Genomic DNA, 24,000 nt, shown 5'->3' with positions numbered 1-24,000 from the left:
GCTTGTATTCACTGTTTCTTCTTTAGTGTGAGGGAAATGTTGGCTTCTTCATAAGGTGTTTTTGTGGCTTTTTGTGTTGCAGCTTAATGAGGAGTAGGTGAGAGCTGTTTTTCAGATGTTTGAAATTTTTGAGGCATTAATAAGCTAATCAAAAATGATGGGTGTTTTCAGAAACATGGCATGCCTGTCAGCTGTGAAGACAAGTAATTTAACTATTTTAATCTGTATTACTGATAAAAGAGTTGATTTAATTGATCTAAAAATACTGTCAACCAATGCTCTTACATTAAATTTCAGCCTTTATTGCTGCACTGAAGAAAAAGAATTTGTTTGGGATACCTTCTAAGTTTATTGATACTTAAACTTGTTTACACTTAAGTAAAGCTTTAGATAATTATAAAAGCCCCATATGGTCTTTTTTTAGAGTTTTCTTATAAGTAATTTGTCCAGAATTTACCATAATTCCAGATTTTTTTGACAAGCAATTGGCATTCACAAAAGTATGTGTAGAGACTGGAATCAGCCTCTGCTCTGTTTATGAATAACCATTCTTTATGGCTGCATTCACGTAAGAGTTTTAGCTCTGATGAAGGTGCTGAAAATGCCTGAAGGTTTTATGACAACTAGTTAAGGTGTCCTTTGCCATGTGCAGTGTTGTACAGGCCCAGAGAAGGCAGCTCCGCCAGACTTGTGCAGTCTCTGTGTTGGAGCTCATGAAACACTTGGTAAATCAGTCCTGTGTGTAAGGCTTCAGGGATTCTAGACTAGTACCTAGCGTGTCAATTCAGTGCCATCTACAGATTCCTCTGCACATGCATGTGTAGAGGTGTTTGTCTTCATCAGTTGTAAAGTTGCTCTTGGCAGTGGGCCAGCTCTAAAAAGCCGTAATGATCCAAGATGCTGGCTGAAAGCTTTTAATAGTTCTGATTTATTAAAGCTTTTTTGATACTTTTTAGAGGAAAAATTTACATGTATTGTCTTTTTATTGAAATAGCGGGAGTTGTTTCAGTCAACTCATCATACAGTTCTGTATTTTGAATTTATATTTACATCTAGTAATGTTTGCTTCAAACCATCCACTTTGGGGAGAAAGATGATAGAAGAGTAAAAAGTATCTGTTTCTGGCATGTGTTTGCTGTTAGCGGTGACCTGAAGAACTGTTACGTTATGGGTAGAGCAGTGAAATCTGTTCAGATTTTAGCTGCAATCCTTCAAAGTTCTGGGAAGGTTTTAGTCACTGTTCACCTTAAAACTAATGTCAAGATAAGTTCTTAGAATTTGTGAGAAAACTAGCTGTGATTTTTTTTTTTTTTTTTTTTTTTTTTTTTACTGTTACACACAAATATGTTTGTCCTTTTTGGATAAAGGTATGCTAGGTGTTGCCACGTAGATATATAAACTTGCTAAAAATATGCTTTCTCTGCCAAGTCACTAAAGTAAAATAAAGTTTTATGTTCTGGCTATTTTAAAGTTGTTTGGTCCTGAGCATCATATACTTAGTAGTCAATGCTGATTTTTCCACAAATTTAAAAAAAAAAAAAAAAAAATTGATCATGGTCGCATTAATGAGTTCGTTGCAAAGGATAACAGATCCTGGTCAGAGGGTTAAAAGGAGAAGTTGTAGAAGTCCCCAAGTATAAAACTTTGTTGCTTAGGGAAATTGAGAAAAGGGAAATGGAGCTGTAGGAAATTCTGATAAAATTCAAGACTTTATTTCTATGTAATAAAAATAATTTAACAAATTCTGTATAATGCCATTTAAGTGGAGAGCTTAAAAAAAAAAAGAAAAGAAAAATAGGTTTTTTTAGAATAAAGCAAGCCTGTCAAGTGGATGTGTGTATCTTAAGGTGACTTTCTAAAAAGAAATGCAGCAGAGAGCTTAAATACTTCAACTGGATTTTCCATCTGAAATCAAATCTTTTTCTGATGGTGTTAAGTTTGCTCTTAAATTTCCGTGTTGTTAACTTTTCATAATGGTTTTTAACAGTTATGAATGCAGGGATGAGAAAATACTTTCTACAAGCCAATGATCAGCAGGACCTAGTTGAATGGGTAAATGTGCTGAACAAAGCTACCAAAATCACAGTAAGTGGTTTAGTTGATATTTAGCAATGCTTTCAAATGGTGACTGTCTCAAGGTGCTTAAATGTAACCTTTGCCTCCAGTTTTTATGCTAGAGTAGTCTTTTTATCTCTACAAACAAGTCTTGGCTTGGCTTTCCAAGACTTGGAGAAACTATACAGAACTCCCCCTTAACTTGAGTTTATTTTACTTTTTGTTTTGGAAATTGGATAAAAATGTGATTATCTTTTTCATTACAGCATATGATGGTTTCTAATAATTTAAAATTAAGCATACGCATTTAATATTAATTGAAACATCCAGAAGACACTTGCAAGCAATGAAAAGATACACATACATTTACCTGGTGTCAAAAGTGTGTATTTCTTAAAGTATCACTAAAATAATGAGCAAACACATCATGCCATGTTCCAAAGGCTCTCTCCTGATTTCAGTTAATATCCATTCAAAGAAACATTAATGCATTTTTCTGGTAAGTGTTAAATTACTTTTCTGGTTTGTACCAGGACAGCTTGTTACCACATGATAGAAAAACCCACGTGTTACCTCAGTCTTTTCAGGAGGCAGAAGTTATGGTTTTGTTTTCTCTCCAGTTTCGGGGAAGTGATGACATGAACTGTTTTGAGAGCATACCCTTACAAAGAAGGGGTTCTGAGCATGGGTGCGCACATTCATATTTGTTGTCAGTAACTTTCTCATTTTTAGGTTATCTAAGGATGTTTCCATGAGTTGTTTGCATTGTTGTAATGTAGCCCTTTCTTTGGAGTTATAAAAATGTTACTAATAATAAATAAAAAAACCCAGAAACACAAAGCCTTCTCACTTGGGTTTTTCATACGGAGGACACACCACATCCAGGCTTGAATTCTTTCCAGTTCAAGAAAAAGAATGAATAAAGAATTAATTGCATCAAATTAGAATTTAGTTTGAAAGCTGTTGATCATATGTTTAACTTGCATTCTAAATGGCTGGTGAAATCATTAGTATTTTTTGTCTTTGAAGGAACAAGCCTTTGAACTGTTCATCTGTTCAGAGGTTATTTAGCATGGCCAATTATTTAATCAAATTAAGATCATTCAATTATTAATTTTCATATGAGCATTACTTGCTGTAGATTGTAATCCTCCAAGATTCGTTGCATTTTTTAGTACTCTCAGTGCTGATAATTTCAAAATAACTATGAACCTTTGCAGTCTAGCACATTGTGTACCTATTTGAGTACTGTTTGAAAATGCATTCATGTGAGAAGGTGGTTGTGGGTTTGGTCTGTAACATTTTAAGTAGGAGTTTGTGACAGGACGGCTGAAGTACTTACCCATAAAGCTTGTAGCTACAAGCCCCTTCTCTTGAAAGGCTGAGGCCCATGATCTGTGTGCACTAGGAGTATGTCTTATCCTTCAGCACCAGACTTGGCTGTGAATGGAGTCACCTTTTACCTGTGCTAGCAAAGCTGGCCTTTGTGCGAGGCTAAGGGGATGGTGGAAGTGAGAGAATGAGCCTGACGCCGCAGCTGAGCAAGCTGTTGAGTGCCACCTTCGTTTGGCCAGGAGGAAGCTGTCCTAGGCTGACGTTGGTGCTCTCAGGACTGTTCGTATTTCTTTGCAGGCTGGTTTGTTGGGGGGTTTTTTTGGTAAAATAAGCAGTCCTGGGCATAGGAACTAGAATCACAGCAGACTATAAAGTAGCTTTGTTTTTGTCTAGATCAGTTTGATTTCAAGTTTTGAATGTGCCACGGTCTTGCATGGTAATTCACTATGTAAAGACAATTTACGTGTCCCTTCTTTCTGAAGGAATTTAGATGTCCTGTGTAAATATCCAGTAGGTTGCTGGCTAGGATATTTTGGTGTGAGACTTGATCTCTTCTTGTTGAAGTCACTTCAAATTTACTATATTAATATTAGGGGTGAAAGGAGATTAGAAATGAAAATGTCTTAGGTTACAGATGTTTACTTCTTGCACAAACTCAGAAATTTCAGTACGCATTTTAGATCAAAATACTTACTGGGGAAATTAAATTCCTGTGGTGTTTTGATTGCTTTCATTCCACATTTGAGAGGATTATCTAATAGTTAGTGATAGTTAGAAATAGATAGTTAGGGTCATTCTGGACAGAATTTAGCAATATATGTAGGATTAATGGAGGTAGTACACACAGTCTTCATGCCAAGCATTGGACTGCGAGTGCAAATGTCATACTGGTCAGGCATCCTATTTGACAAAAGTCTCAATACTGTAGCCCTGTGTTTATGGCCTTACTGTGCTAGCTCTGCAGGCACTGGGGCATCTCCAGTCTAAAGCACTTATTACTAAAACTGAAAGCAAGTGCAAAATAAAGAACCAGTTCTACAAATTAGCAGTGCTTCTGAAATATCAAGTATAGTACTTATGGCAAAGCTGGGAATTGATTTTTAGATTTCAAGACACCTGGTGAAACGTCTTTATTGGCACCAGTTTTCTTCTGAGAACTAAAGCATAGCCATTGCAACAAATTTTCATGTGAGGTATTTCTAGCCTTTTACAATTAGAGAACATTTGTTAAATCCTGCTGAAGACAAATTAAAAATTCTTGACTAATGATTGGGGCTTTTTTAGGTCTTCATAAAACTTATGTTAATTATCATATTCCACTTTCAGGTACCAAAGCAGTCTGATCCTCTCTGTCAAATGGATAATGCAAATCGTCAAGCTGAAAGCCCAGGTGGAAAGAAGCAAGTCTCTTACAGGACAGAAATTGTTGGCGGTGTTCCTATCATTACACCTACCCAGGTAATACCCTTAAAACAAGTGAGCTGTTATTTGATAGAGGAAGCTTTGTTGTTTGACAGGTGAGAATAGGTTATGTATCATAATATAGCTGTCAGCTTCTCACCTTGCTCAGCGGACTTATACTTTGATGTGCACCTTTTATTGATATTGACTGGGGTTTTTGGGGCATTTTATTGCCTTTATACAAGATGATAGAGAATTATACAAGACTATAAAGAATTACTTGAGTATTGATTTTTGCTCACAGATACCAGTTAGTATGCTGAAAACGTCTTTGTGTGTGTGTGAAATGAATTGTTGGTGTTAACGATGCCAAATTTGTGTCTTTTTAACTGCCAGGAAAAGTGGGCAGAAAAGGACATGATTAAGTCAGCTGATTATATATACACTGTGTTATTGGAGGTAGTAAGGATGACAGCAGATTAAACTATGGCAGAAGGGCCTTATGAAATGGCATGTGTGGACAAATAAGATAGCAAGTGAAATTCAGTGAAAATAAATGATGTAAGGGATTCTGGGAAACACAATCCTAGTTTTTATAGAAAATACTGGATTGTGAAATAACCATTTCCACTTGAGTGAGAGGTAAGAGTTACAGTCACTATGAAAACATCATCTTAGTGTTCAGTAACAGTGGAGGAAAAAAACCCACAAATATTAGGAGTTACTAGAAAAAGAATAAGGAGCAAAACAGAAAACATCTTTGTTGCTGTATAAATCCTGTCTTTCACCAAACTTTGATTACTGTGTTCAGTTTTGTTCTCATCTTAAAAACTAGAACCGGAAAGGTTCAGAGAAAGATTTCAAGATGATTGGTCCATGTGGAATGATCTCCATATGAGGAACAATTGAGTAGGCTAGTACTCTTCCATGTGCAAAAGAAATAACTAAAGGAGGATGTAAGAGCTCTACAAGATCACGATTGGCAGGAGTGGATGGTGTAAACTGTGTTTTCCAGTATGAGAGCTGTGGCCTTTTAAACAAAGTTAATGGTGTAACCAGGTGAAACAAAGGGAAGGAGTTCTTCTTTCAGTGAGTAATAAAACATAGGGTACTCCTTGCCAAAAGATGGCATGGATGGAAGAAACTTTCCTGACTTTGAGAGGCTGGACAAGCTCATGGAAGAAGAATCTATGCAGTGTTAAAGATATAGATCTGTGTCTGTTTCTGGAAGTTCCCTGAGCTGAAAATAGTTACAGATTGGATTAATATCATGTAAATGACATGTATACACCTGAACCGCATTTAAAAAGTTGGTGAGTTCTGATATGTCTTATGGTCCTAGAAATAGCTTTTTCCTTGCTGTAGCCACCTCTAGTGTTTTGCCCTTAAAGTCATCTTACGAGTTTGCACTAAATACATGCATGTATCTTGGGTTTAGGTCTGTAACATTATTCATTGAATGTCTGTCAATATTGTTTGAGAATAGTCAGCACTTTCTTAGTTTAGTTTCTAAATGGAGCTTGCAAATACTCAACCAGAGCCCTTGTAGAGTCTCATTAGTTGTCTCTAGAAATCAGTTGAAATATTTTATCCTTTCAAACAAATTGGAAATGGGATTTGTGAGCATGGGATGATACAATTATTTCCTATTATAACTAGTATAATTATTCTTTGACCTTTAGGAAAAACTGAGAGTGTTCTGAACTTTCCTGCTTTTTTCTAGAAAGAAGAAATCAGTGAGTGCAGTGAAGGGGGTGATAGGAATTATTTGAAACGGTCACAAAGTCACCTTCCTTATTTTACTGCTAAGCATCCCCCAGATAATGCTATTATCAAAGCTGGCTACTGTGTAAAACAAGGAGCAGTGGTAAGTATTTGAGATCAGTGTGTTTCATTAATCAGGAACAAAGGTCCTAAGGTGGTAGTTGTACTTATCAAGTAGATGATTGGAAAAAAAAAAAAAAGACATAATTACCAGTAACTTTAGCACTACTGGCAATATTAAGGATGGCTAAAGATAAAACTTATCCTCCAGTAGCATGTAATTTATGTCTGTCTGTCTTCTTTTGATGAATTTCTTCAGTGTTATGTTGTTGGAGATGTTTTGGAGAGGAAAAGTTGTGTGCACAGAGACTTTCACATTATGGTTAGTGTATGCAACTAGGGATTCTTTTTTTCTACAGTTATGTAGAGGTCCTTACTTTGCTTACTAGAAGCATCTAAATTAAGGCAGAAGTTCAATGTCTGCATGCTTTTTAAATCACTAAAATGTTTAGAAAAAGCTCATTTTTCAGTTCAGAGGAAGAATTGTACAACTTGTCAGACTGATTAACGCAAGTGGAACTATTCACATGATGCCTTGCTAAAAGCAGGAACAGATAGTTCAGATTAAGGAAGATATGCATGCTTCCTGAGTTCTCAGACTCATTTTATCTTGGATTATGAAGCTTCTTTTTATAACATTCCTTTTTTTAGTTAAAAATAAACTAGAAACCTTTAATGTACTGTCTTTTAACATTTCTTACGGGGTATTTGTGCTGCTGAGTTGCTACAGTTTCAGTGGAGACTGTTGAAAAATTCTTGTAATAGAAAATAGTAGCTTCCAGAATTCTAAATCTTTGCAGTTTAAAAAAAAAAATAAATAAATTAATTGGGCAGAGTCTTGCAGAATTATTTTGGGGGCACTATATATATACACACAACCCACATATAAATAAATATATGTAATATACAAAATTGTAAATATTATTTATGAATAATTATAAATAATTAGGAATTATACAATATCATATATTATAAATTAGAATTATAATTAAATATATAAATATATTAATAGTATATTTGTATTTATATATAAAATATGTAAATATTTATTTATTTTTCCTTTAACAGATGAAGAACTGGAAGAGAAGATACTTTCAGTTAGATGAAAACACAATAGGATATTTCAAGTCTGAACTGGTAAGTTTCCAAGTGTGTGTTATCTTCCAGTGATAGTTGCAAGAAAATCTAAAGAAATAGGCTTGTATTTGAAAGATGTGCTGTGCTGCTCCTGCAACTCTTAACTCTGTACTGTAATAACTTTTCATAATCGAGAAGAACAAAAAATGAATAGGGTGGCTGTTAACTCGGACTTCAGTCTTCTGTTTGGGAACCTGTCTGTAGGGCACTGAAGAACAGTAATAGGATATATTCTACAGTCACCCTGATTTTTGTATTAGTGTCTTATGACACTTTGTACTCACATATAGTTAATTGTGTTCTTGAAACAGCTGATCATTATGTGGAGAGACAAAACTGTGATCTTGCAGTTCTTAATTTAAAGTTAGAATTACGGGGAGTTTTATCATACAAATGATGGGATCTTTTCCCACACAGTCGTTTCACCAGGGCAGCCAAGACAGGCAAAGAACTCTGCCATTCAGAAGCAATGCTTACAGAGTTTGTTTTGGTTTCATGATCTTTCTTCCCCACTCATCAGTCTTCAACCTTTTGACCAATTTTGACCAAATATTAAGTGCCTTCAGGCTTCATTTAAAAACGAAGTGGCTGGTACTGGAGACAGTCTGTTTTCCCAAAAAGGAATTCCACACTTACTAAACATGGGAAAATCTGTACCTAAGGAATAAAGTCTGAGTTGTAGAGTATTATAAATTCAGGAAAATTGAGTTTACAGGCCAACTGTGAGGTGTAAAATGTCAAGAACCCAAATTTCAGAGTGTTTCTGAAGTGAACTTTTGCTTTATTTTTAATGAGGGAATATACAACAGTAGCAGGAGTTTGCTCTTGCATCATTATCTTTGTTAAACTGTCAGCATAACACAATTCTGACTCATTGTCCATAGTAAACCCTCTATTTTTATTTAAAAAAAAAAATCTGAGTGCATATTGCTCACAAGCAAATTCTAACTCAGTGAGGAATTGTACTGTGTGAGAGTATACTAGAAAGATGGTGGAAAGGCATACGCTTTTAGTGTTTCATCATGCTCCTTTCCAGTTTAACTATTTTGAACAATATAAAACCTTGTAGTGTCCTCTATTCTTCAGGCTAATATCCCTTTGCTGCAGTTTGAGGAAGGTACTGGACTGACCAGCTGTCAGACAACAGGGAAGTAGATCCTGCTTCACAATTTTTACTGAAATTAGGGTTTTTTCCATTTTGAGAGTCATCCCTCTTCTTTTCAGGGAAGTAAGTACTGAATAGAGAATATAGTGTCCTTTTATTGGACTACAGTGGTTAATCAAAGAATTTCATGGTTAGGAAACCTGATCATGATAATCATGTTTCATATAGTTTCTAAACAATTAGGATCTGCCTTGTCTGAAACATACATGTTGGAGAGCCATTTAATCTGTACTGGAAAAAGCAAAACTTTCACAGAGCACAGCCCACCAAGAAGAAAACACCTGCAACAACTTAACCATGTGTCCTTCAGACTTTTATTTATCTCCTACAAACAAAAAGGGTAAAGTGCTGTCTTCTGAAGACTTCGAGTGCTGAATGGTTTCTTTCAGCCATGTGTGGGATCTGAGTTTCCCTAATAATCTCCTGTTCCTAGTGAGAGTCATACAAAGATAGGAAAAAAGTTCAATAGTGATTGTTTGTCATGCCTTTGTGGTTAAGAAGGCTATGGCATGGAGATCGTATTCAGCTAGTGTAGCATCAGCCTTCTAATTCTGGAAAACTTCTTTCTATTGGACTTCAGTTCCCAATAGCTGCAGTCTTCAGTCAAGTATGGCTCTGTCTTGAAGTTAGTTTCTTGACAGCCAGCCTGCTCACCAATACTTCAAATGACTCTTACTGGATATCTTGAGGTGCTGTTGTTTTGCATCTGTAGAAATATATCTGCATTCCCTGCTCTCAAAAATGTAAAAAATGGTTGTGTGGTTTTTTTAATTGAAAAATATGTGGATTCTGGGGATTTTTTTACTGTGGTGGTTTCGTGTCGTGTCCCGTCCGCCTCCTTAATTATCTCCTCTCTTCAGTTTGAGGAAGAGCCCATGTCCGTCTGCAGGTGGAGCATAGTGGAATACAGGCAATATCAGACTCGGAAGATTATAATTTCTGAGCTGAGGTCTTTTCTGCAACAGGTGTCTGTATTCCAGGGATGATCTTGCAGTTCACATTTGATGTATTACTTTGAAAACTCTTGTAATGGATGAGTGAACCTAGGAAGAGCAGGGAGGGGAGAGGGGGGAAATAAAAACTGAAAACATTGCGTTTTAAACTCTGTACAGTTGATCTGCTATAAAGACAAGTGATTTAATGAAAACTGACATTTGAGGATGGTTATATTTGGGTGACATTAGCTGTTTGCTATAACACATAAATCTCTTAAGTATATGTAATAGAAGTTGTAGAGAAAGTAGTCATTCCAGAGCTGACAGCTTTTGTTTTGTCTGTAAGCTGAAGCCAACTGAAGTAGTCCATTGTAACATTGCTTAAAGAAAACACAGTAGGGGGTAAAATAAGTTGTTGTTTGTTTGTGTTTTACTGTAACAACCACAGGAAAATAATAGTATGTATGATATTACGTTGTCACGGCAAAAGTGAAAGTATTTCTGTTTGAATATTCTCACTTTTTTTTCCTGTTGTGTGAAACTTTGACAGAAATGTAACGCTTATTTTTGTTACAGTAACAGAATTTTCATATGCTTTAAGAATACTTGCTCTTTTACAGGGTTTGGTACGATTGATTTCTTTGTATTATTTTTAATTGTATTGAGTGTAGGATACAATTAATCTTATTTAAAGCCATGTCATGCAGTACAATTAACAAAGCATCTTGTATTGTAGCCTTTCATAGCAAAGGAATATAATCATGGGTTTACTGAAATAAGCTGCTTGAGACCAGATTCAATGTTCTGATCTAGTTAGGGGAAGGGGACAGGTGTGTTGTCTCCATTATGGTAAGGTGAATGAATGTTTTGGGGTTATTTACTTCTTGATTTCGCCCCCTTTTCGTTGCAAGTGCCATGGTTGGTTTAATACTTACAAAAGCAAATTAAATTTTGGTTGACATCACCTTTTGCATAAGTGACTGCCTTGAAAGTCTCATTTACGTAAGTCTGCTGCTGTCAACTGGCCTGACCTCTGGCTTTTTTGACTATATTCTAGTTGTTAGATTACTGAAATATTTTTGCCTTTTTTTTTTTTTTTTTCTCCAGGAAAAGGAACCTCTCAGGGTTATACCACTTAAGGAGGTCCATAAAGTTCAGGAATGCAAACAAAGGTGAGGAGAGAAGGACTGATGTGATTATATGGGGTGTAGTGCGCTGGTTTGTCATGGCTCGACTGCTCATTGGAAACAATGGAGAACTTTTTAGTAACTTTGGTTGATGTAGGCATTTGTGATACTTTACTTATAGGACAGCAAGTAGTTTTGTGCATAAAACTGGTTTTGAGGGTTCTGCATTAGTGTGTGTTTCAAACTTGTAACATTCAGTAGAATGTAAATGCATTGGACAAGGGTGGAACAAAGGAGTGTCATGCAATCATGAGTTAGAGATACATGGGTGCTGTCTGATTTGAGGCAGCAATTTTAGGAGTGTCTGTTCTGCTTATGTAATCTAAACCTATAGAGGACATTACCTTATGTTAAATGGCTGAATTTAGATGAGAACATTCTTCCTCCTGCTGTTTCCCTCCCACCAAATGGCAATATACTAAGGAATTAATTGCCTTTGTAGTCATTCTTTTAGCAGGCTACTGCTTAGGACTAATACTTTGTGAAGACACAACATATAAATGTGAAATTTTACAGAAGTTTGACTAGAACAATAAATATTTTTAAACTTAACATGATATGGTTTAGAATGTTCCAATTAAAAAAAAAAATAGTAGCACACATGCCACTGATAAACTAGAGAGTCTTAGGACTAAAATGAGTAAGAGATGCTGGTTTTCTTTTTCTAGTTGGTATTTCTCAAAAAAACAACAGTAAAGTGATAAAGAAATGCAAAGGTCTTCAGACAACAAATGCTCTGGTCCTCTGCACATCCTAAGAGTCTTTTTAAAATAGAAAGTTGTACTTGCTGTTGAAGTATTTTTGTGTGTTTCATTTACAGTGATATAATGATGAGAGACAATCTCTTTGAAATTGTAACAACTTCTCGAACGTTTTATGTACAGGTAATTTCTTTTTTTTAAACTTTGGGCAAGACCAAGAGCCTACCATAGTCAAAGCAAAGAAGCGCTACTAATTTGCTTTTAAAGTTGTATTTAACTATGCCATGATTTTCAGAGGGAATGTGATCTTCATTACATTTCAGAAAGATGCATATAAGACACATTCCACATAACAGCAAGTGTTATGTTGGTAATGTATGAAAATAATAAACGATAAATCCTAATGTGATTTTGTTGGCATTCGGGTCTTCAGATTCTGTAGGATCAACTTAATATATTAAATCTTTTATTTTGAAGTACTGAATTTTTATGTATAGTGGTTGAGTTCTCAGATTCAAGTTAGTTGCCACATTAAAATATCTACTAAAGCACAGCAACATTTAGATTTCAGTACCTATTTGGTAATATGTGTCCATATGCACTTTATTCACTGCATCCTTACCATGTCACCTTTTAAATGTTTGGATATAACACAAATCACAAACACTTGCTTTTCCTAGCTGTGTGGGAATGTGATGCTTATAGTACTGGAAATAATTTCTGAGTTTCTCTTGTAGGATCAGAAAGGCCGGTATGGTCCAATACAGGCAGTGGTGCCAGATGCTGAGTTTTGAGCTGTCCTATAGCTGAACATAATTAAGTGACATGTTGCAGATGTTTCTTGCTGGGTGGATGTGCTATTTCAATAACGCTGCAACCTAGTTAGGAGATAGCTTTAGCTTTTTATCTGTCTTTATCCCAGCAATGTACACCCTTGGTATTCACTGTTAATCTATTACATCTTTGTTGGCTTGTTGTTCTAAGTAAATGTACAGCTGACCCCTGATGGAGACTGATTTTTATTTGACGGTAACTCTTCAGTAAATACCTCATAGAAGTAAAGTGCAACAGTGACTGAAAAGTACAGAAGTTATGTCATTGGCCAAAGTCTGCTAAGAGGGGTCAGCAGATCTCCTGTAAGAATTTCTGTGGGCGCTTTAATGTTTTTGTTTGCTGAAAGTAAAAATTTGAGTCTACAGTATGCAAATATTATAAAAAGACTTATTTCTTCCTTATTATTTTATATAACTATATACATATAAGAGTAAATTCAGGGTAAGGTTTTAAGAAATGTCTGGGCTAAGAAATGGAAGTCCCTATAGCTTTAAATAACAGACTACTAAAGTAGGGTAAGGCTGTCATTTTAATGCAGATGGTCAGGACACTGGGAAAGTTGCAAGTTGATTATGTTAAATGTAATGCATATTGTTTGATCCAGGCGGACAGTCCAGAAGACATGCACAGTTGGATAAAAGCAATTTCTGGGGCCATTGTAGCACAGCGGGGACCTGGAAGATCAGCAGCTTCCGTATGTTATTCTGAACCTCAGAGAAAATGTGATTAGTTGATGTTCACTTGTGCACATGAAGTTGTAGTTGTTTTTTCCTTTCGCCTGTCCTCTATCCTGTCCTGTAGTAATGTGGCATCTTTGCATGAACTTTCATACAGACTGGCATAAAATATTTTGTGTTTTTAATTGAGCACTTATCTTAGTCTTACCTGTATGTAACTTTATGTGCATTGTATTGTCTTGAACACGTAGATAATGCAAGTGCTAACCTAGAAAAATTCTTCTGAGTTCAGTATGATCTTTGTCACTACTACTAGTTTGGGAGTAAAATTGAAACTTTCTAATTCCTGCGAGGTGTTTCTGCTAATTGCTGAATTTTGCAATCAAATTACAATATCCTAATTTGTTTTTAACAACTCTCACTACTAAATTGTCATCCTCTGTTGTTGATAATTTATTGTATATGCAGATACAGATTCAAATTTAAAGTAACTTCTCTGAGAGATCTCTGCTCGCATGAATTAGTTTTTGCTGTTGGAAACGTAGTGTGAACGCCATCTAGCATTATTGAACTGAAGGCACTGTGACAAATCTTAATATTTGTGAAGCCATGTGGATGCCAACATTTCATACATACTTGCATTTAAACTGTATTAGATGTTCAGTACAAAGTACATTAACTTGTGGATAGTGAAGGTTACTGCCGTGTCACAGTGTCTCCAAGTATGTCCAGATTTAACAAATGGAATACTTCACAGTTCAGATGTTGCAAGCTATGGTTTTCATTTTCTGGCTATGGGATGTTTTGTAATAAGCTGAATATATCATTACCCCCATAATCTGAAATCTAATAATTGAAATCTGGCTTTTGACTACACATTTGCATTGATATTGTGTTTCTGTTAACTCAATCTAAGTTCTCAATTATTTTTTGCAGCTGGGAGCTGCTTCATGCTTTTAAATAAAACTTCCTATCATAAATATTATTTCTTTCTGGGGGAATGAAAATATGCAGATAACTTTTCTTTGTGTATGCTTTTTTTTGTGGGGCTAACTGAGCAATCTAGCTATTACTGTCTGCATCACTTCTTTCTTTTTCCCTCTCTTCTCTTCTTTCCCCAAGTATAGGTTACTCTAATCTTAGCTTTGCACTGTGTTCCAGATGCGGCAGGCCAGAAGGCTGTCGAATCCTTGTATACAGAGGTATACATCAAGAACTGGTGAATGCAGCACGTATGTGGGCTCTCATGTAAACTTGCCTTCTTGACAGAGGGCTAGGACTAGAGACTAATTTGCACCATAAAAAACTAAAAATAATGCTACCTGTTGTCATTACCATTACTGAAAACTAACTCATAAATTATATCACTCACTTACAGGTTTGCACTGTTTTTTCTTACTTTTAAAATAATTGGAAATCAAAAATGGCAAAAACATGTATTTATACTTCAAAGCATAGAGTACATATTTAAACGTAAATATATATAAAGTATATATTTAAACGTAAGTTATGTGATGTCATTTTAATAGGAAAGTATTAAAACTAATTTGCATGAGAGTTCATATTTCCATTTTACTTTACATTTTTTTGAAACTGCGCAAAAGCAAAATTAAATTTAAGCTACCCACAAACTAATACAGGTGCACACAAAAAAGCACGTTGTAACTCTAGTAATTGGAAGGATAATATTGTAGCCTGATTTGCATGGCTTATAAGTCTCTGCATGAAACTACTAGTTCAAACATAGAAGCATTATAATGTATAATCAGTACACTGTTCAAAGCAGTACACCTTAGGAGTAATACAGCAGCATAGTCTCTTAACTGTGAAATGACAGTCAGCGTGGGTAGTAAAATCAGAGTATCCTTCAGTTCAATTCAGCAAAAAGTTTATTATAGAGATCTTGTCCTAATATCCCTTACTTTTGTCCTATTTGTTGAACTAAAATTATTAATAAGAAGAAGAATAGTAGGTAAATCACTGAATCATATGTTCTCCTAAAGCAAATGTTTTTCTTGAAGTGGAGTATCAAGCCAGGTGTGGAATAAGGCAATGTAAATAATGTGAAATACTTCACTGAAATTGAATGCAAAACTGAAGTCCAAAAAAAGTTGCACAGCTCCTTCACCCAATAATATTAGTTAATTTATAAAAAGTACAGTCGTACTTGGCAGAATCCATTATGATTAAATTTATGAATTCATGTCATAGCATTCTAAAAGAAAGTTGGAAAACTGCTGTGAAAAAATAAGTATTTCATTTAGGATGTATATTTGCATCTTGGACACACGTCTGTGATGGTTTTTTTGCTAACAAATGTGCTTGAAAAGTGACATGATTTGTGTACACACATGGGTTCGCAGGTTTCTTTATTTCATGTACTAACACCGGTGATGGCAGAAGTGGCAGCAGCTGCAGCTCCTAATGCATGCAGAGGGAAGTATTCACTGCATCATCGCACATCGTTTTGATCATATCATTTAACACTGTATCCAGCGCTGTTTGAGATATCCCTAGGTATTTGAGACATCCTTACAGAACTGGTAGATACAATGCAGAACCTGAGGGATTTTTTGTTCCGGAGATACAGCTGTAGGTCAGGCAGGATATCCTAGGACGTCTAAAATGGTGCTCTTGTGCCTATGCTTTAGACGTCTAAATCATTCCTAGGTGGTCTGGGAACTTGCTTCTATCAGTAAGTAAATGGTGGAAGATTATTTTCATCAATCTAATAGAGTTATGTAAAGGTCAACAGAATGGCAGTTAACAATAACAAACACAAGAAAATAACTTGACAATTAGAAGGAATAGCTTAAAGATCAGTTTCTTTTCTAGGTCCATTAACTTTGGAAATTGTTATACAGTTTTGATAGCATAAAATAGTTACTGGGTTTTTTTTGGTCCCTGGAACAAATTGGGGAGATTGGTACCCCAAGAAGAGGGAACAGTAAAATGTGCATTACTTCAGGATTTAGGATATGAGTGCCTGATGTATATGAATATGTTTGAATACATTTTTCTCGTGGAAAGATGTCGCTTTCAATGGCCTTTAAAGTGTGTATCTTCAAAAGGTTACTTAACATCTTAGTAAAATGAGAAGCCTCAATTTGCTGGACTATATTATAAAGTCTAAAGAGCTGCTGAGCTTGATTTGAGAAATTTCATTTCCTCAAATGAAGAAACTGATGTTGCTGTCACATACTGCTGTAAGGTCACATTTAATAATACACCGCTTTGAGAAAGCACCTGCCTCCTGCTGCTGTGGCTGATGCTTCGCTTTGTGTGTTTTCTGTCTTGATTTTTTTTCTGAGAGTGAAATCTGAAACTGCATCTTTCCAACACGATGTCAGTGACTTCATGTGACACATGCTTTTCTTTTCCAGGAGCGTACCGAGTCTTCTTCCGAACCCAACCATGCTCTCCGTTCTGCCGTCTCAGCCCCAGCAACCTCACATTCCACAGCCTCTCACGGCAGCCCTCTGGTCCCAAACCCTCACGCCAAATACCCTGCCTTGGAGAAGCGAGGATTTCACGAATCTTTTACCAAGGCCAAGCCAGGGAGCTACAAGATCCAGGTTGTCGCTCCAAGAGAATCAGCTTCCAAAGTGACTGAACAGGGCCTCTCGGAACCCCAAAGTAAAAATGGCACTCAGGAACAGGATCCTGGCCTTGTGGATCTGGATGATGCAAGCCTTCCAGTTAGTGATGTGTAGTGATGGAAGTGTTTGGAGAATGATCCATTTGTTCGGTCCTCTAATTTCCTTGCTCGGACTTTTAACCAAAGAAAATTATAGGAAATGAGAATGAAAAACCGGAACACTGATTTTTATATATATGTATGTGTGTGTTTCTGTGCACACATGTGTATATATAATGTGTTTGTATATTGCCTTTCAGCTGAAGGTCAGAAATGGACCTTACACATTTTCTCAAAGCCTAATAGTAAATCACTTACTAGGGAGGGGCCAAACTGCACAATTTAGAAGGAAAAAAAAAAAACAAAAGACAAAACCAAAAAAGTACTTCTGCAAGTAAGCAAGGTACCAGCAACTTTTCATTCCTAATCTGGCAAATTTACTAAATTTACAACTAATGCTGTATTGTGGAGAACTTATTGCCAACAAATGTGATGACGTAATTTCATTTTGAACTATAGTAAGATTTTTAGGCATAGATGTGAATTCTCTCCATGACTTTCAGATACCAGGAAATGCACAAAATGTTTCTTCTGTTCTTTAGGATCAACAGTGTCACCTGATTTGTTATCAGAACAAGAATTCTGAACTCCCTTGGAATTCTAATTATGGTGCTGTAAAATGTCCACTAAAATAATATTTTGAATAGTCAGCCTATTTTTGATGCACTCCTAAAGGTGGGTTATAACTTTTGCACATTTGGATTTTAATGGACTGCATGTGATGGTGTTTCGGAGGGGGGAGAAGAGAAATTGGACTTTAGAATTCGGACACTTCAGATCTTTTGAACCAAGTAGGGTTTATATTGTGTTACATTAGGATTTGCAGCAATTATTTTTCTTAAATGTCTAAACGTATCGTTTGATTACTGTTTTGAGAATGGTTTTCTTATCAGCGCTTTGTGAACAGTTCTTGTTTCTAGATTTGAGCAGTGGAAGACCTCCTCGTTTAGTTTTGTCATTATTGGTACTGAACTGTTCATAGTCATGCAATTGTGGCCTATAACTTTTGGTGCACTAATAATCTTAAGTGCCTGTGGTTTTTCTCACATTGTTGAAACACTTTTGGGTTAGTTATCTACACAAACCATTCTCAATGGTTTTGAACGTTGGCTTGGAGTTGTTCTGAATGGCATAGTTCAAAACAGCTATGTAAAATAGAAAACTTACGCTAGGGATACCAGTGTTCTGGTATTGCACCTACTAGCTGTGCAATATATGTTTTTAAAAAATGAGTATTTGTTTGTGTACACTGTGTTATGGGGCTTCAGTGATGCAAATGAAAAGAACCTTTACATTTCAAGTATCGGATTAGATTGAGTGTGTACTTTTCATCGTTTTTGAAAAATGTTTGCTTTAATCAAAACCCCACAAATATCTCATGCTGCTGCTTATTGTGATTCAGATTGTCCGGCTTTGTGATGCTTTTTGTCTACTGGAACCTAAGATACATATCATACAAGTCCATCTTCTCTCCAACTTCCAAACTGACTTCCTGCTTGAGAGACATGGATGGCTTTACCACAATAATTTGTTGATCCAAGGATAGCATAATTGGTGTCATATAAGAATGAAATATAATCTAATTTCAAAACCTTAAATTATATCAGCACCTTCATTTTTTTATCCATAAGCTAACTAACCACTGTCTTAAGGCAGTGGTGTTTGTAAATTACTGGTTTTGTTTGACTCTTTAGATATATGTGAAAACTACCACAGAATTGGAAGTTACTGTAAATGTCTGTACTAGTATTGTAGGTTTTAACTTCTATAAAGATAAAACAATAGCTCTTTAAAAGCTTATTTTTTGATAAGTACATTCTGTGTGGAAGACACTTTGCATTGAAATATTTTTACTATAGTCTAACATCTGAAATCACTTGCTCTGGTACAGCTTTCACACTGCATGTTCATTTTATTATATTTTGGTATTGGCAATTTTACACATCGGGTGGAGGTAAAGCAGCTCCGTTAAGAGGAAAAAAAAAAGAAAAAAGAAAAGAACTACTGTTGTAGTTCAGTAGGGAAATATTTGTGGTTGGTAATTGTCAGGGTCTCCTATTTATCAGTACTTTTATAAATCTATGAAAATTGTTAAATTATTTTAGAAACAGTGCTGTAAATATGTCACATTTAAATTGTCAATAAATCAGTTTGGGTAACTTAAACTAACATCTGACTGAGTTTCCTTGCACCGTGTTAAATATTTTATCAGAACAATATATTCCTTTTTAGCATATAAGAGGTCGGATTATAATTTTAATTCTTCACATCTGATCAGGTTGTGTAGCGTAAGAAAGAAATCAAACAGAATGAGCTGTTTTTCTTTTACTGTTATCAATTTCTTCTGTGGAATTTTTACATGTTATGCAAGGGAAATCGATCAGGTTTGTTTTGCATCGGTGGAAGGGAAGAGATGATGCCTAGTAATGTCAAGTTAACCATTTGGAAACACTCAGGCACCATCTGAAAGGGGAAAAAAAACCCACCCCAGGAGAACAAAATGTAACATGCATTTTTCTGGCTTTATACCATTGCGTAAGAAAGGTTCTCTCTCAAAAATGCTTTCCTGAAATAACAGCACGTATATGACATCTGGAAGCACCTCACTGCCTGTACAGTAGACAGTATGATATCATTACACTTGAGTGACTGCGTTTCTCAAGTCTGCTTTTCCCTTTTGTAAAGTGGCACACTTAATCGGTCTGTCTCAACAGTACGCAAGCTTCAGATAAAGAACGGTAATTGAATAAGATACTTTATATAGGCTGTACACAGTTGCCCAGATTCCAGTTTGACTGTGACATTTTCTGACTGTGAATTATTCCAGGTATGTACACATCTGCATGCTGTTGCCCCCAACATTTTACTCCGTAACATACGACTTCTAGAGGAGTCACTGCACCAAGTGTCTTGAAGCTTGCATTGTAACCAGTTGCACCACAGGCCAGAGCTGGTATGAAATGTGTATATAATTGTACCTTTGGTAGCCCATCTCCATTTTAACTAGACATTTTCAGCTTTATCGTAACATCACTAAGTTCCAAAAGCAGCTTGATTGCTGCAGTATGGAGTTGATGTTTCAGCAAGGTCCTTGCTATACCAAGTAAGATACTAATCCGCGTACGGCAATACAGAATACTTCCTAGTAATAAATGTCAGAATAAAATGCAATTACTGGCTGCAACTCAAACTTATTTAAAGGAGCTGAAAAATACCATTTCTAGTTCATCTGTCTTACCGTATGCATCTCTGCTGTTTAGCTTTCAACTTTTTAGCCTCTTAATTATTTTCATAAAAATCTTAAGCTATTTTTCACAGCCCATTGAGACCTGAGCTGTGGTCCCTGAAATGACTCGGATGCTCTGTCTTACTGTGTGCTGTCTTGCATGTTTTCATTTGCTGTGTACTTGCTATCGCCCCTTTACTGAAGAGGAAATCGAATTATTCTTTATGGTTATGGATTTAAACCCACCATATTACAATAAGAAATTTACAAAAATTTAACTGCTAAATCTGCAATCCATGTGCCTAAAGGTAACTGCCACAGGGTAATGGTCCAGAATATAGTTTGATAAACTGGCATATGCCTTAACCTCGTGGAATAACAGGATGTCAGCACCACCTAGAGGTCATGCTCTAGCTTTAAAAATTATTCAGGTCAGGCATTTAGTTTTTAAGTATCTTTCTGAACCTTAAAAATCCATCTTGAAACTCCAGTTGTTAAATCACTGGACTACTCAAAGTCGGTTTGGTTTTTGTTTGTTTGTTTTTTTAATTCTTGCTCCTTGTATGCTTTGAATAGCAATGGCAGCAAATTGATTGAAGACAAAACAAAACATCCCTTTCTCCCTGCTGCTTTTGTTTACAATACCAGTTTACTCCTGAGGAAGCTATGATGTTATCAGAAAAAAGTAAATAATCTGTTAACTTGTCCAGTGAATACTGAAAGGGTGAGGCTTCTCGTGATGCTGCTGACTGTGGAACACAATTACAGGCAATCAGAGGATAGTAAAAAATAGTTCAAACAGAAGAAATGGAAGAACTGACACTTTGTAGTATGAAAAAGCAGATTCTCCAAAGTAGCAAAACTCGAACCACAGCGTTAATGAAATATATCAGTGTTAAAGAACTGACATTTTCCTATGATAAACCAGTACAAGAGAAACCTATTGCTAACAGCTAGATAGTAATTCAGTCTCATAAGAGTAGCCTTTTTTGAATGAAAAGCAAGTATATATGTATGTTAGATGACTGTATAAAATGTGCAAGCTCAAAACATTAATTATTGCTTGAAAGGCATGCGTACGTCTGGCAGCGTAAGGCAGTAACTTTCTGTACTAAGAGGTCTTGAGCTGAGCTAGTTGACTTTAAATTACTGCAGTTTAAGATTTCTGGAACATACCTGGGAAACTGGTTATCTAGAGCGATGCAGCTGGTCAGATGGGCCTTTAAAACGTCTCGTCTGAGTGCTGTCTCTTCAGCTGCTGGACTGGAAAGGAAGCATCTCTGCTGCTTTTGGTAGGCAAAGTAATGCGACACAAAGATACGAGGTTGGAGGTAGACCGGAGCAATCGGGGCCACAGACTGAAGGAGGGGACCTAACCAGTTTCAAACTTCATTCTTTACTAACTGAGCTGCCACTTTAGTAATTTTACTTTTTGGCTTTGAGGTTTTGCAGTTGCATATATAGATTCAGAAGTCAAAATTCTATACAGAAATGAGTTAAAAGTGCATATGGCATCACAGAGTATCTCCTGTCATGAAAATGGCTGTGTTAGTAAAAAACGTTGCTATTCAAAGGCTAATTTTTTTAGGCTTTATAGGAAGTCTATATTATAATGGATGGAGAAACTAGTGAGCACACCAAAAAGGTGCACTCTGAAGGTGTGGGACAGAAATATTACTATTCTTATAAAGATTCCATATTAATTTGAGGTGGGAGAGAGGGAAGAAATGAAAGAAGGGGAAATTTGGACAGGGCATTTTTAGTCTAAAAGTTAAAATGAAATAAAAAAATTTGAAGCCCTCTGTGCTGTGTATAGTTTTACCTTTTGTCAGTTTTATTTAATGTCTTAATATTCATCTGTATTTTGGACCATAAGCTATATAACTAGTTGATGCTCCAAGCCAGTAAGGTGCTAAAGTGCTTCTGAGATCTTCCATGGAAGTAATGAAGGCTACTCTCTGGAAAAATTAAGTGCAAGTCCTATTCTAACTGAATCAGGTCCCAAATGTCTGCCTTGTTTTTTCACTTCAGATTTTTCTGTGCAACCTCTCTGAGAAAAAGAAACTGGTACTCGTTTGTAAAGGCACTATGTAATGGTGGTGTAGTAGTCAAATATTGCCCTTGGAAGTGGTACTTTTGACACTGTAATTAGGGATTTACATTTAAAACGACTGTCAGCACTTTAATTTTGCATATCAATATGCATAGTGAACGCATCTTTTAAGAATTTAAACCACTCTGTTGCACTACATTCCTATTGTCCCCATTCTCCTAATGATAACTGAGCACCTCAGGACACCTAAGTCATCCCTGTTCTCAAGAGGTGAGTCTCAACTGCCTGTTTTCGTAGCAGTGCATTTGTTTTCTCTAGGTTAAGATGAAGTAATTTATGAAGCTTCAACGCTTGTTTTGCAGACCCTGCCTGTAGTGTAATACTTGTACTCCTCGTTGTAGGATTGCCCTTCTGACATCGAGGAAAAACCCACGTGTACACAAATACATGTTTAATTTGTTCAGATAAGCAATTGTTTCTTGGGGCAGTTGAGTGGTTTCCTGTGAGGCTTTACAAAAGACACCCTGATCGTTCATTTAGTTTGTAAATTATGCCAACAGCTATGCTTGTCAAGCATCAGGGCTGAATTCACATCTGGAAAAGAATATGTAGTTTTAAACCCCCTGGTTTGCAGCCATTGTCTTTCAAAGTAATGGCATTTTTTCTGTAGGTAGCAATGAATCCAGCATACATTTTTAAAAAGCTTTTTTTTTTTTTAACTAAAAAAAGTAAGTATTTGTTTAACCAAATAGAGAAGTCCTACAAAGTAGAGAAGTGCTGGGTTTTTGGGGGGTGGGGATAGAGGTCTTACATCCTGGCCAAAAGTATTTAGGACAGCATAAATTTTCCCCTAGAAAATCTGGGAGAAAGCCATTAATGAATGAAGCAAAATGGTAACGCAGTCATAATAAACCTAGAAAAGCTTTCTGCAAAGTCCAGGCTGTTTAAGTTTGCTCAGCATATAGGCATTCTGGTCATCTCAGACTTTCCCCATCCTCTTTTCTGGCCAGGACCCTTCTAGCCCCCAGACTGTAATGCTAACTCCTTTCTCTCCTGCCGAGCGTACTCTTTACTTGCTCCTTGCTTCCCACCCTTTCCATGTGTGCCCAGATGCTTGCTCCAAAGCCACCTCCTTGTCCCCCATGTGCCGCAGCAATGTAAGAAAGGAAGCCACTGGAGGTAGCAGCTTTTAACAAGGCGTTTTGCTGCTTTCGAAAACTGAAATTTCAAAGGCAGTAAATGATACATCTTGGGTAACGTGGCAACGTCTTCACGGGCATCCAGGAAAACTTGCTTTCGTAGCAGGTAATGTAAAGCAAACCGTCATATCGCAGGAAAGGCCGATCTCTTCTGTCCTGACCTGTACTGAGAGCAGGGCTGAGGCTGAACATCGGGGCAAATTCTGGATCCCCGCCAGCGGCATCCAAACTTTCATACCTTTAGAAGAATTTGTAGCATGTGATGTCTAGATGGAGCCTCCTGTCATCGAGCTCCATTTGAAAAGTAGGAGATGAAATATTTTACTAGTAAGTCACTCAAGTGTAAGTATTTTTCAGACCACATTTTTGGTTTCTCTGACTATCGATAAATGTCTGCTGGCTTGGATAGCCATTCGGTGTGAAAATGTTACGATGGGGGAGAAATAATAATTTCTGGGTTTATAGCGCCTTTCAGGTGTAAGGCACTTCTACACAGATTAGATGGGTAATGAACAAATACATTTGTCAGTAAACTAAGTTGTTAAACCCCCAAAGATTTATCTCAGTTATTCTG

At 36.3% G+C, this 24,000-nt stretch overlaps 1 protein-coding gene across 3 annotated transcripts in view; it reads left to right on the top strand.

Annotated features, from left to right (window-relative positions):
• PLEKHA1 (pleckstrin homology domain containing A1) overlaps window positions 1-19,117 on the top strand; it is a 39,272-nt gene extending 20,155 nt beyond the window's left edge. For 2 of the 3 annotated variants that reach the window (XM_050899051.1, XM_050899053.1), the window contains 8 exons: window positions 1,988-2,085; window positions 4,717-4,848; window positions 6,515-6,658; window positions 7,684-7,752; window positions 10,960-11,024; window positions 11,860-11,923; window positions 13,179-13,268; window positions 16,635-19,117. In XM_050899051.1, the coding sequence (XP_050755008.1) occupies window positions 1,988-2,085; window positions 4,717-4,848; window positions 6,515-6,658; window positions 7,684-7,752; window positions 10,960-11,024; window positions 11,860-11,923; window positions 13,179-13,268; window positions 16,635-16,964 (992 nt within the window). In that variant the 3' untranslated portion in view covers window positions 16,965-19,117. Of the gene's footprint in view, window positions 1-1,987; window positions 2,086-4,716; window positions 4,849-6,514; window positions 6,659-7,683; window positions 7,753-10,959; window positions 11,025-11,859; window positions 11,924-13,178; window positions 13,269-14,378; window positions 14,454-16,634 lie in introns of all 3 variants that reach the window. The other variant, XM_050899050.1, reaches the window with a different exon arrangement.
• The last annotated feature ends 4,883 nt before the right edge of the window (window positions 19,118-24,000 follow it).

Source organism: Gymnogyps californianus, chromosome 6, assembly GCF_018139145.2.
Source record: "Gymnogyps californianus isolate 813 chromosome 6, ASM1813914v2, whole genome shotgun sequence".
Lineage (NCBI taxonomy): Eukaryota > Metazoa > Chordata > Aves > Accipitriformes > Cathartidae > Gymnogyps > Gymnogyps californianus.
Note: the sequence above shows the minus strand (reverse complement) of the source record. Positions and strands in the feature narration are given on the sequence as shown.